This window comes from Numida meleagris, chromosome Z (genome assembly GCF_002078875.1).
Source record: "Numida meleagris isolate 19003 breed g44 Domestic line chromosome Z, NumMel1.0, whole genome shotgun sequence".
Classification (NCBI taxonomy): domain Eukaryota; kingdom Metazoa; phylum Chordata; class Aves; order Galliformes; family Numididae; genus Numida; species Numida meleagris.
Window position 1 is genome coordinate 106,098 of NC_034438.1, and position 18,508 is coordinate 124,605.

The 18,508-nt window shown below is 49.7% G+C and overlaps 1 protein-coding gene across 1 annotated transcript in view; it reads right to left on the reverse strand.

Moving 5' to 3' along the window:
• Positions 1–18,508, reverse strand: part of TCF4 (transcription factor 4) — a gene marked incomplete in the record, with an annotated part of 169,706 nt that overhangs the window by 99,957 nt on the left and 51,241 nt on the right. Inside the window, 2 exon segments of the mRNA XM_021381652.1 lie at positions 328–424; positions 2,044–2,105. Of these exon segments, the coding sequence (XP_021237327.1) occupies positions 328–424; positions 2,044–2,105 (159 nt within the window).

Here is an 18,508-nt window from a genome sequence, read left to right on the forward strand (position 1 = left end):
CGCCAGCCGGTCACATCTCCAGAAAGGAAAGGCTGCGCCTTAGGACACGCACATTCACCTCTCCCAGCACACACTGCAGCTACCACATCAAAACTCGCATTCCCCTGGCAGAGGAAAACAGCCCCGGTCGGTAAACACCACTCGCCAACAGTCTGAAATGGCGTTGCAGCTGAGAAAAACAAATCTGTGCTCCCACCCTGGGTACAAGCAGCCCCAAAAATGAGGATGAGGGATTCACACCCTCAGAATTTCACTTGGAGCTCGCTAATTCCAAAACCATTCCCTTATTTCATAAACAGAGTCAAATCAGGAAACCCGGTGTCTTACTTTGTATTCTGGAATTGACAAATGGAGGAGAGAGATTGTCATGTGACCCGAGGTCTCTGCTCGCCATATGATCATAGTGAGTCCCATCTCCATAGTTCTGTCAACAAATTGGGAAAAAACACAATTTTACACGTTTTAATGGCATTTCTCACAACCTACAGGTCCGCACTCCCCTCCTAAGCTTTAAGTCGGCTATACGAAGTATTTCTCCTTCTATTGTTCACCTCTATTGACTCCACGGGAAGCGATGGGCTCCTGAACATTTTTAAAGCTGTTTCCAATTTTTATTTCATTAGCAATTGACTTTGGTTTGCTCTGTGTGTAATCCTGGACGGGCAGACGAGAAGAGGCTCCTGCGCTGCGCAGTGCCAGCAGGCAGCCTCCTTGCCCATCACACCTGCAAACACGGGAACTAAGCATCTACTCAATGTTTTGCTTTTAAATTTGATTTTAACGCAGAAACTTGCTGTCTGAAGCACCTCACTGCTACAGATGCGCAGCTGCCTATTAAAAAAGAGGAGGATTCGTTTCACTGATGCCCCTTTGCACCGTGGGTGTGTGTGCAGAGCGGCACATCACTGAGAAGCGGCCCTTGATGGTGTCGGCATCTGTGCACACGCGCGGTGGCTTCTGGGGCTCAGCACCACTGGGCTCAGCATGACCCTCTGCCACCTCTCAGCAGCTCAGCCTTATTCCACACCGAACCGCATTGCCTGGGCAGAGTTATGTCATGTTTTGCTCCTCGGGTTCAGAGGACAGCACAAGAAATCCATTCTCCTGCCGTGGAAACGCCAGCCCTGCTTCACAAAGAGCAACCAGCAAGGTCAGGCTGTGTGCGGGAACTCTGCAAGTCAATGCGCGGCCTGATTGAAACCCCAGAACTCTCTGCAGGCTCATGCTCCTTCCTTTATATCTCAGAACGTAATTGTAAGCTCACATTCAAGTTGTTGCATGCATAAATAATGGTGTGTGCAAATTTCGAATTTACTTTTCAAAACATTTTTCCCCGGGAAGCAATACAAGTGTCAAGCCCCAAAAAAAGGGATGGAAATAAAACGGACGGATGTGAGCGGCGATGATGGAGCGGACGCTGAGCGGGGGGCAAGAAGAAAAGCTACAGGGCTGGGTCCCCCCAGGGGCACACGGGGACCCCCGGCATCGGACATCTCCCAGAAATTTGCCCCGTGGGGAAGGAGGAGCCCAGGCGCTGCTTGACAGCCTGGGTCCTTCACGTTAATTAGAAAACCATTAAAACGCATTTAAAACAAACTGGGTAAATAGGGGCGTGAGTGAGAGCGCAGGCACTTTTTGCCCAGCTAAGAAATAGCAGTGCGCGCACGGTGGGGCCGGGGGGCCCCCCAGGAAAAGGGAGGTTCCCTCTTTGGGGGTGCCAGCACCCAGAAACCCAAAAAAGTGCTCACGAAGCCCTCGGCACCGCACTGCTGCTCCGCGTCGCCGGCCAGGCAAAATTGGTATTCTTGCTCTCTGGAGCAGGTGCCGAATTCAATCACAGTATCAGGCATGAATATTAAAATTAAAAAAAAAAAAAAAAAAAAGGAAAAAAAAAAAAAAAAAACTATTTCAAAGGGAAGACAAAACTGCAGCCAACTTTGCATGCCCGTTCCTCTATGCAATCAGGTGTAAAACTCATCGTTAAGATTGTGAATTTACATAGGCAGGAAGTCTGGTTTGGGGAAAAAGATTAGATATACTTACCCTGGATGGACTAGGATGTCCTGCATTCCCCCAGGACCCTGAGCTAGTTCTGTCTTCTACATCTAGGGACAAAAAAGTTCTTTAGGCTTTATTGCAATAATTCTTTCCTTTTGTATAGGCACTTTTAAATTAATGTTTCAAATTAATCTCCTGTTGCCTTTAATTAAGAATCAGGCACGGGGCTACTACGGCAGCAGTGGCTTCTGACCCACTGCTTAAATTAACTTATTTAAATTCACAGCAGCGATGAGCCGGACCCTCAGGACCCCGAGGTCTGAGCACAGAGCGGTCCTGGCAGCTCAGCAAGCAGCGGCCGCACCGCAGCCAGGAGGAGCAGCACGGAGCAAACGGACCCGGCCAGGACCCGCAGCTCAGGCACACCGGGGTCACGGCAACTCCTCCCCACCCCACCCAGGCGCCCACTTCCAAAAAACATTCTGGCATTCGTACCAAGAAAAGCACGTTCCCCAAGAGAAGCCTGTCCCTATTTTTCCCTTCGCGAACACAAAATTCACCGCAGTCACTGGGAGACCCCCCCCAGACATTTAAGACCACCGGTATCCAGGCGGTTTCTCCCTCCATTTCAGAGGGTATCTTTAAGAATAATATCGCCTTGCGTGCACAGGGATGAAACGTGCTGCTGGGGATGTGGACCAATGGACCCGGACTCCTGCCATCTGCTCTGACCTTTGCAGCCGAACACAAACACCTCACGTGCCCCGGGTCGGAGTGTGAGCCCTTGCTCCCTGCAGCGGGGCCAGGCAGTGCGGGCACACCTTGCTACGGCACCGGGTGCAAGCACCGAGCTGGGCCGCAGCTGCGGCCTGACCCGTGGAGCTGGAGCCCACGATCCCTACGGGTCCCATCCAACCTTCTGGGGACATTCTGTGACTCTGTGACCACAGCTTCCTCGCCCCAAATCAGGTCACGACACGTGCAGGTGCTACGCCATTCCGCAAGTGTCTGGACCACGTCCTCAGACACAGGCTCTGAATCCTGGTGGTGCTGTGCGGAGCCAAGAGCTGGACTCTGTAAGCCCTGCGCAACATCCCAAAGACACAGCTCTATTCCCTGCCTTTTGCCATGCACCAACAGCAGCTTTAAACTAGCCAAAAGAAATCCGTGTTTGGTTTTGCTGAAGCCATGAGTGCCCCTAACACCACGCACACGAGCAGCTGCCTTCCCACTGGCACTGGTTCGCCCGGGCTCGTAGGGCTGCTGGAACTCGCTGCCTGAGAGAGATCCAGCCGTCAGCACCGGGAAGTACGGGTGCTGGGACCCAACCGGGTTGATTTCCAATGTCAAAAGCCAAGATGCTGGTTCAGTTTAATACTTTCCCCCAGTTACAATTCCTATTATCTCAATAACAGATGAACGTGTTAATAGCACAAGACACTCTTAGGTAAATATTTAATTAAGCTCCAGAAAAAGAAAGAAAATGTGTATCATTTACCTGACAGATCAGATCAACCATTCTATTAGGTTAATTAGGCATATTTTTAAAAATCATTTGTGTTATGTAACAGGCAATTAACTCTGTAGAGCCCTGATCCATCGCCTGTTAAAAATCAATGGATATTATCCCATTGACTTTGATGGGCGTCGTACCACCCTCAAGCTTCCAAAATCCATACTAAACCCATTAGAAAAATTAGCAGGAGAAACACACGCAGAGAGATGCTGACACGAGGCACAGCCCTCAGCGCTTTCGACACCTCTGCTCCGTATTTCTTCACATGGACGCAGTGAATTGAGACCAAGAGCCACACGACCGGGCGCTGCCGGAACGGGAGGACCAGGACGACGCACGGAGCAGCGCCCATAGAGGGACCTCCGCCTTCCTCAACAAGGAGGCATTATTCTCACAGCTCCCCACCAGGAATTTTATTTATTAGCGCACTTATTTTATGTAAGAACCAGCTAATCTGAAATAATACTTGCTGTCAAGGCCCCTCACGCTGGCTCGTGGTCAGGGCTAGCAGCAAGATTTATGTGGCAATAAAGCTTTTCAGGCTGCTGCATGGGGCATTTTTATTTATATTTTAAGAATGCAGATGCTGAGGTCCTGGGGTGCTTTAACGAGGCACCTAAGCAAACACTCAGAGCCGTGTTTAAAGCCACAATCCGTCTCTTGCTCCAAATGCCCCGGTGAGCTGAGCCCAGACACCCTTCCTGGTGCTCTGTGCGTGTTCCTCCCATCCTGCCCGTGGGCACGGGCACCGTCACAAGACACTGAGGTCCTGGAGCGTGTCCAGAGAACGGCAACAGAGCTGTGGGGGGTGTGGAGCACAGCGCTACGGGGAGCGGCTGAGGGAACGGGACGGTCCGTCTGGAGAACAGGAGGCTCAGGGGAAACTGCGTCGCTCCCCACAGCTCCTGAAAGGCTGCAGTGAGGTGGGGGTCGGCCTCTGCTCCCAGGTAACAGCGACAGGACGAGAGGCGACGGCCTTGCCTTGTGCCAGAGGAGATTCAGGTTGCATATTTGGAAGAACTTCTTTTCCCAGAGAGTGGTGACGCACTGGCACAGGCTGCCCGGGGAGCTGGTGGAGTCACCATCCCTGGGGGCTCAAGAATTGCGGAGATGTGGCACCTGGGGACATGGTCAGCGGGCACGGTGGGAGCGGGCTGGCAGACGGACTTGATGATTTTAGAGGTCTTTTCCAACCCTAATGATCCTATGATCACATCCCTCCAGCGATCCAGGAACAACACGCACCTGGGGGTTGGCTGCTCCCGTTCGCTTTGCTCTCATTTCAGCCCACACGATGCTCAAGTCCTTCCACCAAAGTTAGAAGTTCTCGACTCAGGTCAGAAAACAACCAGCAACGGCTCTTACCCCTTATCTTCAGGGGTTGTTTCTTAGCTTGTGACCAATTTTCCTTGTATTTAGACTTAAATGTGCAAACTACACTATATTACTCTGCAAAACATCAATGAGAAGGCTTAATTAAGTAACACTGACAGATAAATCCATTTCTTCTGCAGTAATCAAATCAAAGCAGGTTGACATAACACAGGAACTTAATACAGTTATTCCCTCGTAATTGGAAAGAGGCCCTTTACTTCTCATTAAGCAATCTTCTGGGTATTGGCGTAATAAGAAGGCTCAGGGCCTTAATACTGCCCTATATAAGCCCCAAGATACAGACCCCTTAAGCAAACATGCCAGATTATCTAATTCCTTGATCACGGTGGAAAATGCAGTTATTCTTTTAACTACTAATTCTTCATCTCAGCTCCAGTCAAGAAGAAGGAACTCCCTCTGCAACACGTACCACGCAGCCCCACGCAAACACCAGCTGGAGCTGAGGAAGAAGATGTATTTAAAAATAAATAAATAAAAAAGAAAAACCACTAAAAACCAGCTCTTTAGCTGAGAAATCGAGATCCCCACGGCATTCCTCTACTGTGATCTCATAAGCCACCAATGGGGTAGCCCAGCCAGCTTCGGTTTCCTCTTAGCAGCACCCAACCCAGCAGCCCTGCTGCCTCTGCAGACGGGAAACAAGGCTCAGTAACTGAGACCAAGTTAATCCAGCCCAGTTTACTAATAATTAAGCATGATAAACACTGCCAGAAGATTTGTAAGCCCCTCAACCTAACGCTGGAAATGCCTTCTGTACCACGAGGAGTGCCACTTCTGTAACGAGGACAGCAGAGCCCTAATTCTACCCAAGTCAGTGCAACGCTGAAGAGAGACGTCATTTTACTCCAGAACTGGGCTTCTGGAAAATGACCTCACTTAATGGCAAGCACTGGGCTACACAATGGTACAAAAAGCAAAGCAGCCGTCACGGCACACAGCTCGGCCTCCTGCCTTCAGCTCCCTGTGCCAACAGCTTCTTTCCCTCCAGAAGTTCCCAAGCAGAAATTTCAGGATTAGAAAAGGAGCTTTTTTTTTTTTTTTTCTTTTCTGGAAAAACACCGAAGCACATGAAAAACAAACTCCCCTTTGCAGGAATAATCCAAACAGAAAGGTGGGAAACCATCCAAAACTGCAGCAGTAATATAGGATAATAAATTAGATGACTCCGTAATTTGATTTTGTTTGAGACTCCCACCACCTTCAATAACAAATCTGGGCACACACATGGAGCCCTAAAATCACAAGGGGGGAGAAGATGCTCTCTGGCGAGCAGCACCACAGGACTACATGCACTGTGTTCCCAGAAAGAGACGTGGAGGGGAAAAAGGAAAGAAACAGAAAGCTCAGGGCTGGCCAACCTGACCTACACGCTGAGAACTGCGTCAGAAAGGCGTCACCTGGAAGGCAACGCACAGGAAAAACAGGATGCAAAACTGAATTTGCACCCTGATGTTCAAGCAAAGTAACAGTACCTTGGCAATCAGGCGGGACAACAGAAGGAAAAAAGGAGCACAGGGGTTGATCTTATTCATTTTGTAGCAAATTTGATCAGGAATGCTGGCTTCCCCACCATTCCTCCTGCATGCTGCTTAACCACGCGTCCCAGGACAGCAAGCTCTCTGCATTTTGGTTCCCACCATCGGTCCGAGCAGCACCTGGGGCAGTTGTGGGTGCAAAGAGGCACTGGGCTAACAAACACTGCACCCTGCATGGTGCTACCTGCAGGGACACAGACCACCACCCCGACCTTCCCACACAAAGCCAGAGCACGCCCATCACCTCCTGTGTCACTGCAGGATGCTCATTCTGGGGAGGTGTTTGATGCTCAAGTGGTAAGGGGCATGCCTGGGTTGCTCCCACTGGCTAAACCTCCTTGTTACAAGAAGACAGGGGTGAGATTCTCCTCCCAGAGGAGTTTCCTATTTTCCTCCAGTCTAACCCATCACCTTTAGTAATCTTCTTTAAATACCACACGCTTAAACAGCAGTACTCAGGGAAGCACGCAATCAAAACCTCCCCCTGCAATGAAGGCAGAGGTGCAGGGTGTGCTGGGAGAACCATGCCCTTCATCTGCTGGTGCTGGAGCAAGGAATGCAGAATTCTGCCCAGCTTCATGTCAGCCTACGAGTGCTTTTAAGGGGGCTGGATAAACAAGGTACCAGGCCAAAGGTAGATCTTGAAAGAAGGTAATTCCACGTGCATCAGTGCAAAATAATATTCATCGGTAGAGTTACTCATGTTTCTGGCTCAGAAATAGAATTGTACCCTCACAGTTCCAGAATACCGCAACAAACCTGGAAAATATTTTAGTAAAAAGAGCATGAACATGCCTGGAGTGACTTTCTACCCACCACGACCAACCAGAACGCGCACGCCAGGCATCTCGCTGAGGAAAGCTGCTTGGATCAAGAAGTACCAGGACGGCTCTGGACCATAAAACATCTTTTTTTAAATACAGACATACACCTACAATTTCAGCACGGAGAATCAAACACGTATCTATTTTTTGTATTTCTCATCCTTTGTATTTTTAGCCAATAAAACTGCTGAAATACTGAAGGTGTACGGCTGGCGGTGCTCTACCCGCACCCCCCTTCGCGCCGCGCAGGCAGGGCAGCCTGACCCACAGCACAACGCCCTTCCACGCCGACCCCAAGCACATCCCCAGGAGGGACGGCAGTGAGGACACCGTCCACAGAACAGAAAACGGGAAGAGACCAACACGGTAAGATTTCGGCTTTATCCTCGAGGAAAAAATCGTGCACTAACCAACAGAAGTAACTTCACGCGGGATTTAACAGTCGGAATACGGGAGAGGGTGAAGATCTCAGCACAAAAGAGGTATTTCTGTACACGCGCCGCAGTGATGTTTGATTAGCATTTCCCATTGTATGGATTGCAGTTGTGTCAAAAATGAGAAGGGTGGGAAAAATCCTAGACTCTAATTATAACTATCACACTGAGACAAGTATGATAAACAGATACCTCGGGACTGCTATTACCTCTTTGTGCTCTGCAGCACCTCACACACAGAACACTGGTACCGCTAATACAAATTAAGTTAAACAAATCCATTTTGTGGATTGAGACCTTTTCTGCTAAGTGTTTTACTTTCCAAAAGAATATTTTTCTCCTCAGAGCATTAAGTCTTTTAAGAACGAAAAAAAAAAAAAAAAGAAAATGGGCTGAACAGAAAGTGACAAAATACAGAAGAAGGATTAAAGAGGAAGATGAAGGGAAGAATAAGCCGGTCACCTGCACATTTTGCAGGATAGGGGACAGGCACACGCAAAATGCACATCCACTGACGCAAACCTTTTTGAAGGTTTTGAGCTAAATATCATCAGGAGACAATCACAATAGACAGGGAGGTGGTGTGGAAGCCAGAAGGCAATCAGAGAAGTCAAGGACTGCCTTCAGGCTTACGGAATCACGAAGGCTAGAACGGACCTCCAAGATCCTCAAGTCCAAACAGCAACCCATCCTCAGCACGCCCACTAACCATGACCCTAGACAGAATCACAGATGCTGGGGAAGATCACTAAGATCTCCAAGCCCAACCCATTCCCATCCCCACCAGGTCCATTAACCATGTCCCTAAACAGAACCAGAGAATCATGAAGGTTGGAGAAGACCTCTATGATCCCCAAGCCCAAGCCCAAGCCCAAGCCCAAGCCCTCCGCACCATGCCCACTGACCACATCTCCAGGTGCCACATCTCCACAGGCCTTGAACACCTCCAGGGACGGGGACCCCACCACCTCCCTGGGCAGCCTCCCACCAAGAGAAATCCGGAGATGGAGTCATGAGCAAAGCTCAGACTGAAGGGCCCTGGGGATCGGGGAGGAAATCTGAAATCCGATGTGGAACACAGCAGAAGACGTGAGCAGGCTGCAGCACGGGCTGGGGGAAGCTGCACAAAGCTCATGCAACCCTGAGGGCTTGAGCAAGGGCACAGAAACACAAACGGTGACTCCATGCACCTCCTGCATGCAGAACGTGCGTGTAATTATCCTTCCATGACAGCCGCGTAAAGAAAGCATCGACTCAAAATGGGGAAACTCTACTCCTTATTTGATAAACAGTTTACTAGCGGTTTGCTCAAGGGATTAGACACAAAGCTTTAGGGTTTTTTTTCCCTCAAAGAAGCAGGACCAGCTGCCAGATATATGCAAGACACTTCAACAGCTTCTGTTAAAGCCACAAATAATTGGAAAATTCATTTGAATCAGATGCTCATTTTATTTTAGGCTGGAATTTTCCAAGTCTGCATGAATGCTCAGGGCAGTCTGAGGCATCCCTCAGCAGCCCTCGCTGCAGAACACCGACGTGCAAACAGCCCCAACTGCCGTCAATCCCAACCCTGCCAACAAGGAGCTGCGCTGTCCCTCCATCGGGTGAGGTCACAGACCTCCGCATTGCGCCCAGCAGAGCCACCCCAGCTCTGCTCAAACGCACATAGAACACCGGCCTCCCGCCTGCAAGGACCCTCACTGCCACGATCCACTCCACTCGCGTTTCCCAAACTCCAGCTTTACATCAGTTTCTACCAGATCCGATGAAACTACCAGCAGACAGTACAAAACGGCAAGGTGCCCGTGCAGACAAACCGCGCTGCTCCTCGGGTTACGAAGGTTTGGTTCTGTCCTGGTTTCAATGGGTGGTGCTGGTGGTCCGAAGCAAAATGCGCCTTTGGTTTATTTTAACCTGAGATAGATGAGTAGGAAAGCGCACGTTTCTCAGCTATAAATTGAATGTGATTTATCAACTCTGGCTGCCTAATTACATTATATCTTCCTCTATAGTCTATATCAATGTTAAAGTACTTAATTTCTACTTGAACTCAATAACCTAGTGCTCTCCTAAGTAATGGCAGCTAACCCCACCGCCCCAGGGAAGGTAGGTGCATTCTACACTGTAATCTAGAAATATGTAACTGCCAATTTACTTAAACTCTCCTTTTATCACCGGATTTTGAAGGTCTCAGAGTGAAGCCAGCTGACACTGCAATTCCAAAGGAGCAACCCAAGTCAGCAGGTGATGGCAGAGATCTCCACGCTGCGCTTCTAAATAAACGCTCCTCTGTTTTGCACGTGTTAGCATGGTCTATGAGAGGATAAGCCTTCTATGGGAAATTTGAATGCACAGGAACATTCTCATTCTCTGCGTGACATCCCGCAGCAAGCCACGCTACAAACAGGGCAGGCTGACACGTGAAGGAGGAGAACAACCACAGCCATGCAGCCCAAGGAGTGGCTTCCTATTTAGCTGTGCAAAGGGAGCTCTTCGTCAAGGCACCAAGCCTCTACCAGTGTCACTACTCCGGTAGGCAGATGAAATTTTTAAGAAGTTATGTTTGCTTACATAGTAACACTCCAAAATTGTGTTACATGAACGAGTAACGAGTAACCTCATGCTTCAGATAAGAAGTGCTTTTTTTTTTTTTTTTCCTCCTCCCCTGCAAAAGAGTAATACTACAAAAATACGTAAATATAAGGCAAACGAACTACCAGGGAAAGCTGTGCTTGAGATGTAACTCCAACTCCACAGAGAGCTCCGCATGCCACACTGAGAGGGTCAGGCTGGATGCTAGGAACAATTTCTTCTCCCACAGGCTGTCCAGGGATTGGTGGGGTCACCGCCCCAGGGGTGTTCCCCAACCATGGGGATGGGGCACTGGGGACGTGGTCAGCGGGCATGGTGGGGTGCGGTTGGGCTCAGGGATCACGGGGGGTTTCTCCAGCCTTAATGGTTTTGTGGTTCTATTTAGGGACACGGGCAGTGGGCACGTCCCACGGTTGAGGTTGAGCCTGGAGATCCCTGGGGGCTTTTCCAACCCTAATGATTCTGTAATTAAGGGCTGGTAGCTCCGCTGCAATGTATCACACAGAGTCAAGGAGGGCACCAGGGTTCCCACAAAGCACCAAGAAGGAACAACCAGGTTTGTGCTCTGCTCGCATGCATTAAGGAGATTATTCCACGGATCAAGCCAGCCTGATAGCTTACAGCATCATTTAGACAATGGCACGTTTAGCACACGGCAGTTAGTTGCATGAAAAGCGATATGCCCTGATTTGTAAAAAGTGCCCCAAGCCACATTATTAAACTAGCTGGAGGTGATCTAACTATGCCCTGTTGTATTTAAATGGAAAGAGAGCCACTGCCTCCAGCAGACACCGGGGAAGAAGCAGGAAGCTGAGCGTTATCAACATGAGGTAACGTGGCTGGGTGCTGAAACAGATCTTTAAAAAATTAATCCAGGCATCCTCAGTTTAATCCAGGAGCGTCTACAAAAACCAAAGTCCTGGCACCTAAATAGGACCGTCCCACCCTTTCCTGCAGCTCCCTGTGGGACGCCAGGGTGAGGGCTGGTTGGCGGCATCAGGAAGAAAAAAGTAAGAGAAAAAAATTCAAAAATTTGGGCGGGGAATAATCCAAGGACAGCTCAGCACCACGGATGCATCTGTTGGAGCTGCTGCTGCAGGCACTTCAGCACGACGCAGTTATCCGAGCCAGGTTTCCACGGAGCACACCAGCAGCTGGGTTCTGTACCTCTCTGGCCAGCACAGGACTGGTTAATTCCCAATATTTACGTTTCTTGGAAACAGAAAGATCAGTGAGGAATGCGTAACTGGAAAAAGCTGAGGTAAAACATTAGGAAAAAAAAAACAACCCAAAACAGCCCCCAGCGCAGCTCAGCCTGCAAATGGCTGCTGTGAAAGTCACCAATTACAGCGACGGCAGCAAAGGAACGAGACTGTCCCGACGGGAAATCGTGCAGCTCCGACGAAAGGGAAATCAAACACAGACAGAAGAAAAATATCTAATGCCAGCAGAGGACTTTCTGCCACACTTTGGAGAACAGTCCTTTCATTTAAGTGTACTTTAGAATGACTTCATCTATATGAAAATTACATTAAAACTGCCCTAGACGTATTTGCATTTAAAGTGCATTATGACAGCCCACAGCAAACATCTCCTATTTACTGGACACTTGCTATTGTAAGACAATCCGCATGCATCTGGGCAAAGAAAATGAACTGACAAGGGAAAAAAATCTACCAGAAATCAATTGCACAGAGGTGCTAAGTGATCCACTGCACGGCGGCGCAAAAGGATTTTCCAGGCGAGGAGCTCAGGCCGGTTTCGAGGCCGTGCTGTGACTTCACCTGGCTTCCCCTGCACGGCCCAGGCCGCTCGTGGCGGTGAGCACGGCCCACCAGGGCCAGCAGGAAGGGCGCGGGCACAGGCCGCGGCCATCCACAAAGCCTGGTGGAACGCATCTGCCAGCAGACAGAGCTGGGGGTTGGAACGGGATCAGTTCAGCAGCCGAGGAGGGGCATTATTTGTGATGCTGCTGAAACCGTAAAACACTGCTTTTCTCCCCAGAACGTGTGTGGCAGTGTTACAGGCTGCCCTGAGCTTTGAGGGAATGGGTCCTACCCTTCGCCACGCATCCATTCGGAAGCTGCTCACTCAGTCTGCAGAGAACTGGTAAGAACGTAACTGTGAGTAACACTGCCTCCGAGCAGCAGACAGCAAGGAAACGGCCCCAGAGCGTTCCATCTCTGGCCAGGAACCAGCTCTGCCGTGTCCCGATGCAGCAGGCCGGCCTCTGGGACGAAACCCCTCCTCTCGAGTTCAGCCAAAAGCAGACGCTGGAGCTAGGTCATACACAGCTGAACCCAAACATCGACACTCATGGAAAAAGCAGCTTCCTTTATTTGATTTCTCTCTTCTCTTTAGGTTATATTAAGCTCAACTCTTGAATCTGTGGGGTTTGGGTTGGTTTTTCGCTTTTGCTTTGTTCTGCTTTCCACTGCCAGCAGAAGGTAGAAAACCTCCTTTTAGTCTCGAAGCAAAAAGCAAATGCTGAGATAATTGCACCATGTTTCCCCACGCCACAACTCGTGGTGCGACGTCGAATTGGCAGCACCGCACGGGAGGACCAGAATGCTCTGCTGCCCTAAAAAAATACACCGACACCCATTACTCACCTTCCACGGCACGCACATTTCAGGCCCAGATCACACTCTTAATTGGCTGCTCCGCCAATAAGAAATTCCACAGATCAGTGCCACGTGTATAACGCATCTCCTCCAGAACGGCTCTGGTGAGATCTACATCATTTGGCTAAAATTTTCATGCACATTATAAAGAGCTAGATCTGTGAACACCCGCTAATGGAAGAGTCTGAACCTGTTCAAAGCCTTTAAAACTCAATGCTGTGCTGCAAGAGTCCTATTTTCAACACCCGGCCTGCAGTATCACAGCGTCCGGGACACTTCTCCCAGTTAAAGAAAAGCACTTAATGGCCAAGAAAATGCATGTGCAGTCAGATGCTCCCCTCAAAAGGCACGACAAACGACACAGGTGAGCACATTTATCAGCTGAGCACATCTGGGGAGAAAAATACACCAAAAGGAGCACGGGGCTACGTTTCGCATCATTTTCATTACTTATCGTTTACATACGGAAAAGTCTACTTGTCTGCACCGACGCCAGCAGCTCCTGATGACGAGCCCCGAATTGGGCACTACGCCGCAGAAACAAGCGGCTTCTTCTCACTCCAAGCTGCCTGGAATCACCCATACGCTACACACACCCTCGGAGCCACGCTGCTGCCCCACCACCACCCAAAGCAAGGCCTTCTCCAGGAGGCCATGCAAGAACACTGCCCTCCTGGAAGAGGAAGAAACGCACCTACGCCATCCGGAGAAGGGAACGGCGCAGACAGGTCACGATGACAACTGCATTGGACGTGCAGCGCCTCGAGTGCCTGCTAATTCATTCCGCATTGTAACGGAAAAGCTTTAAAAAAAAAAAAAAAAAAAAAAAAGCATGACATCCACATGAATGCCAAATTAATTCATTACGATCAGCGCTACCACAATGAGCACCAGATTAATTCATCACTGTTAGAACACACAAAGCACAGCCCACTTGTTGTACTTACTGACAGCAAATACGGGGACGTCAGCCCCCTCCACGCAACGCAGGAGGGCACAAGCACCTGCCTGCTCACAGGGCACCTGCACGTGGGCACAACCCCTCCCCCTGCCCCGTGCGTGGCTTTACACAGAGATGACGAGCACGGGCGTCTTCCCTAGCACTGCAGGACCCGGCAGGGACACGGTTCGGTGACCGCGGTGGGGATGGGTTGGCAGCGGGACTTCATGATCCTAGAGCTCTTTTCCAACCTTAATGATTTTAGGATTGCGCGATCAATGGGGCTTACATTCTTCAAACCAGATGACTTCACAGATTCTCGGGGCTTTTCGTTCCTTTTACAGGATAATAACGAATATCAAACAAATCTGCTTAAATTCCTGAGCCTTCAATATTTATCCTATACAGCTTCTGATATCAGAAGTATTAAGACTCTCACATGGGTCTTTTCATCGGACTCTCAAGCAACCATACTTGCTAAAATGGAAGTCTGAGCAATTATTTCTCATCCGGGGAGGAGTTCCGCTCCTTCCCCAGCAGCTGAGGCGCGGCCGCCATCGCTGGGGCTTTTTCTGGGGTAACTTCCATAGCGGCAGAGCTCGGTTCCGAGCTGAGGGCTCCCTGGGAGCAGGCTCCTGAAGCGTCCCCCAACCCCAATGTCAGAGCTCTGCCCTCTGCTCAGGCAGCAGCTGCTGGGTTCGGCTTGTCCGTACGCTCCGAGGGAACTGACAGCGCTTTGCTCACTGCTCCCGGGAAGGCCACAATTCCTTCGCAAGGAAGCTCATCAAAAAAAAAACAACAATAAAAAGCCACCTGTAAGGGAAGGATGTTCCAGCACCTGGTCCCCCATGCCTCACATGAGGCTCAAAGCCTACACCAGGTGGGACCTCTCCTACCCCAATTATGGGCAGGAACGGGGCCGGGAGGAGAAGCTCCAGCATGCTGCTGGCAAGCCTCTGCCTTCAGACCATCATTCGAGTCCTCTTCCTAAATTACAAGGACTTTGGAGAATGCTGCTGAGAATTAAACCTGTGAAAGAGTCCAAAGCTTTCTGAAGCGTTTTCAGCAAGTTCTGTATCCTCCCGTTACTTTTCTCCACCATTAAGAAATAAATCATCCTTAGAGAACTAGAGAATCCTCTGCAACGAAGCTACAGCATTTAAAGCTGCAGAGACGTGGAAGGGAATAAATTACATCCCTCCACCGAGGACCCATTCAGCAGCACGGCGGAGGAGCACGGCGCACCGCTCCGATCAAACATTTGTTGCTGCTTGCTCCTGAACGCCGAGGAGTGAAGAACACAACCACCTCGGGAGAAGGGGACTCCCCGTGCACCACACCTGGACACGAGCTCCTCCCAGCACATCCCGCCTCCCACCCGGCTGCGGCATCGGTGCAGGGCTTCTCCGGCATCATTTGGGGGAAAACATTCATTTTCCACCATTTCCTCCCTCCGTCGCTTCACAGCACTTAGCTGGGCTGGACAGCAGGAACCCAGACCTCGCTTCCAACCCAAACCTGGCTGTCTCTAATGGCAGCAACGCCAGCTAAGCTCCTCATCTTAGAAGATCCGATTTAAAAACGAGAGCATTATGTCCTTTAGAGGATCCAAAGATTATTTTCAGAAGTGCTGATATCAAGCAGACGTTCGCTGAAGAGACCACTGCGACGAGCGGAGTGCTAGTTCATTTCAGCACATCCTGTTTACAGCCTGTGCTACTTTCTAAGTCATTCAACCATGACAATTGTTGTCCTTCTGAATATGTTAATTGTGATATTTTTATACAGCTCCAGAACATATTTACAGACCACAGCAGACTTTCAACAACAATGAAACTTGTAAGCAGTAAATATAGGACAATCATCCAAAAACAACCAGCTATCCTTCAACACGTCTTGGCATTTGGGACACCATCTCCATTCAAAACATATGTCAGAGAAAGCTCTGCAGCACAAACCCACCGAGGTGCTTCTCTCCCTTCTGCTTTTGGTTTCGCTGCCGTTTCGGGTCCCGCTGCACCACGACCGCGCCCGGGGTCCCGCACTCCCTGCCCAGCCAACCGGACAAGGCAAAGGCTGGCATCCCGCTGGGGGTCCCCAGGAGAACACAGCACCCCGCCAGCAGCGCCAGCACAGATGTTCTGCCTTCACGACACCCAGGGCCCCACTCCATCGAGGTGCTGGCAGCACTCGGGGGCATTTCCGACTGCGACAAAGCCACACGCAGAACAAGAGCCGCAGAGAGGCACAATATATTTTAATTATACATGTTTACTTTAGAAGAAAGTAAACAAGACAGATCAGTTTAATGAAAAGAGACTCACGTAATGGAAGCAGCTGGAAGATCTTTTTTTTTTTTTTTTTTTTGATCCAAATCGCTATTTCTTCCGCTACTGAAAGTTGCTTGTGTCCCCAAATAAAGCACTTCTTACACCTGGCATATACCTAAACCTATTTCTCTCACCCTAAGCACAGGTAGAAACATAGTACTAAACACTGCCTCAAAAGTCTGTGTATTTTAACATTCCATTTATTCGAGGTTTCTCTTAAAAAAGAAATCACTTTAAATTTTCAGCAGTAGTGGCAAAAGGTTTATTGGTCTTTGTACTCCATTAAAGGTTTTTTATAAAGTCATGTTTGTTCTTTTGAGTACCAAATAAAACTACTGGAAAGGGCAGGCTGGTTTTTAAAAGAGACAGATATGACCTAAAGGGAACACATTTTACTGTAGTGAAATAAACTGAGGAAACAGTTTGCAGATTAAAAACCCCTTAAAAGGAAGCAGCATCTTCGGGAAAAAAAAAAAAAAGACTTTGCTGAGGAAAACAGCTGGAAACAGGAAGCTTTTGTGCTTTCATCCTGCCTGCTTTGATACCACCGCATCCCCACACCATGAAAAGGCAACGAGACTGAAGTCAGCTGCGTCTCACTGCGGCCACACGGGCAGGTGGGCGATGCTTCATGGGCTGCATTCCAGGAGAGCCTTGCTTACACACACACACACACACACACACACACACACGTGTATGTATGTGCACACAACTGTACATGTACAGCCTTTGAAAAATTGATTACAAGACACAGAGCACGACAACAGGTTCACCCTCTCTTCCAAAGCACCTTCTACACCTCTGCTCTGCCACCCCAACGCTGCCCTGATTTCCTGCAGAGCCAAGACACTGGGTATTGCTTCCCCCCCATGTTTCCATCCCAAGGGGCGAGCTGTCCTTCCGCTCCTTCCCTTCAGACCTCTCGGCTGCACGGCTTCGAGCCGTGCTCTCCCCAGCAGCCACTGCCCCGCTCTGCGCTGTGCTCCTACACGCCCCGCTCCCAGACCCGCTGCTGTCAGCCACGCAGGGCAGGACAACGTGACGTGAGGTTTTCCAAACCTGCTCCGTGCTTGGGCCAGGCAGCAGAATTCTCTTTATTCTTTCCAGACAGCTAACCAAGCATATTCTTCTCTCTTAATTTTTTAATACTTTCCTGTATAATAGCATTTCAGCACTCTGCGTGACATTTCGTAAGAAAACAAGAGGTATATACACAAGGACTGACAACCTTCAATTTGAAAGTTTCCATTAATGGAATTAATCATGTTTACACAACTTCCCGCTGTTAAACTTATTTCATATCCTCATATCTTTCATCCAAGCTATTTCCCCTACCAAGAAAAGAACAAAAACTTCCCCAAGGGCACGGGATCCAGTCAATTGTTCGCAGTAAATGCTGTCTCCTGCTGTCTCTTTGTCAGCCTGTTTCAGGCTCTCCTGGCTGCAGAAGGTTGCTGCTGCTTCGCCAGCTCCGATCTCGAGCCCAGTTCCTCCTGTTTTTCCATTCCTGGACGCCGGTCAGGAGAAGCAGCTCTGGGAGCTGATGGCCACGGTGCCTGCTTCTCAGCCTCCTGGGTGGGCGGCAGTGCTGCACTCAGCCTTGTCATCTTGCATCCTGGGACGCTCTGGGAAGGCCGCAGCATTCGCACGAGAAATGCCGTTGCTTTTCTGGGGGCTCAGGAGATGAGCTCAGAAATTAGCACTGAGCCTCTCCAGAAGCAGCTTCCTCCCTCCCATGGAACTCCACGGTTTCTAGAGCAGGACGTGTCATCCTGATGCCAGAAATGGGCACGGGACCAGTGCTCATAAATAACTGCCAGAAAGCTGGAGTAGCGCCCAGTCATCCTCTTACCTTCAGCAATACAACTCTTCTATAACCATGAAGAAGAGGTAGGATCCATGCTAACCCTGTCTGGATGTTTGCTGCCTTTTTTTTTTTTTAACAGCTCTTCATAACAATGACGATAATCTACTGACTTTAATAAAAGCTGCGGATACTCATCAACACGCCAGCACGAAGCCTTCCACTCGGTGCTACGTTTCAGAAGCCTGCTCCGCTTCCCTCCCCCGAAGGACTGCTTCCATTACAGCCCTTCAGCAGCCTAAGAAAGGCGCTGATGTGTGAGGATGCACTCCTTCTGTGCCACTTCCTAAGGTCACAGGCCACCACCTCTTCCTCCAGAGCCCCATGGCTAATCACACACCACGACACGGACAGGCCCAGCGCACGGACCGAGGTTCTCCCTGCGCAGGCCTCGCCAGGCCCAGGATCTGCCCTTCCTAATCCAGGCAGTTATCGCAGCCCATGCATCGCCGCATG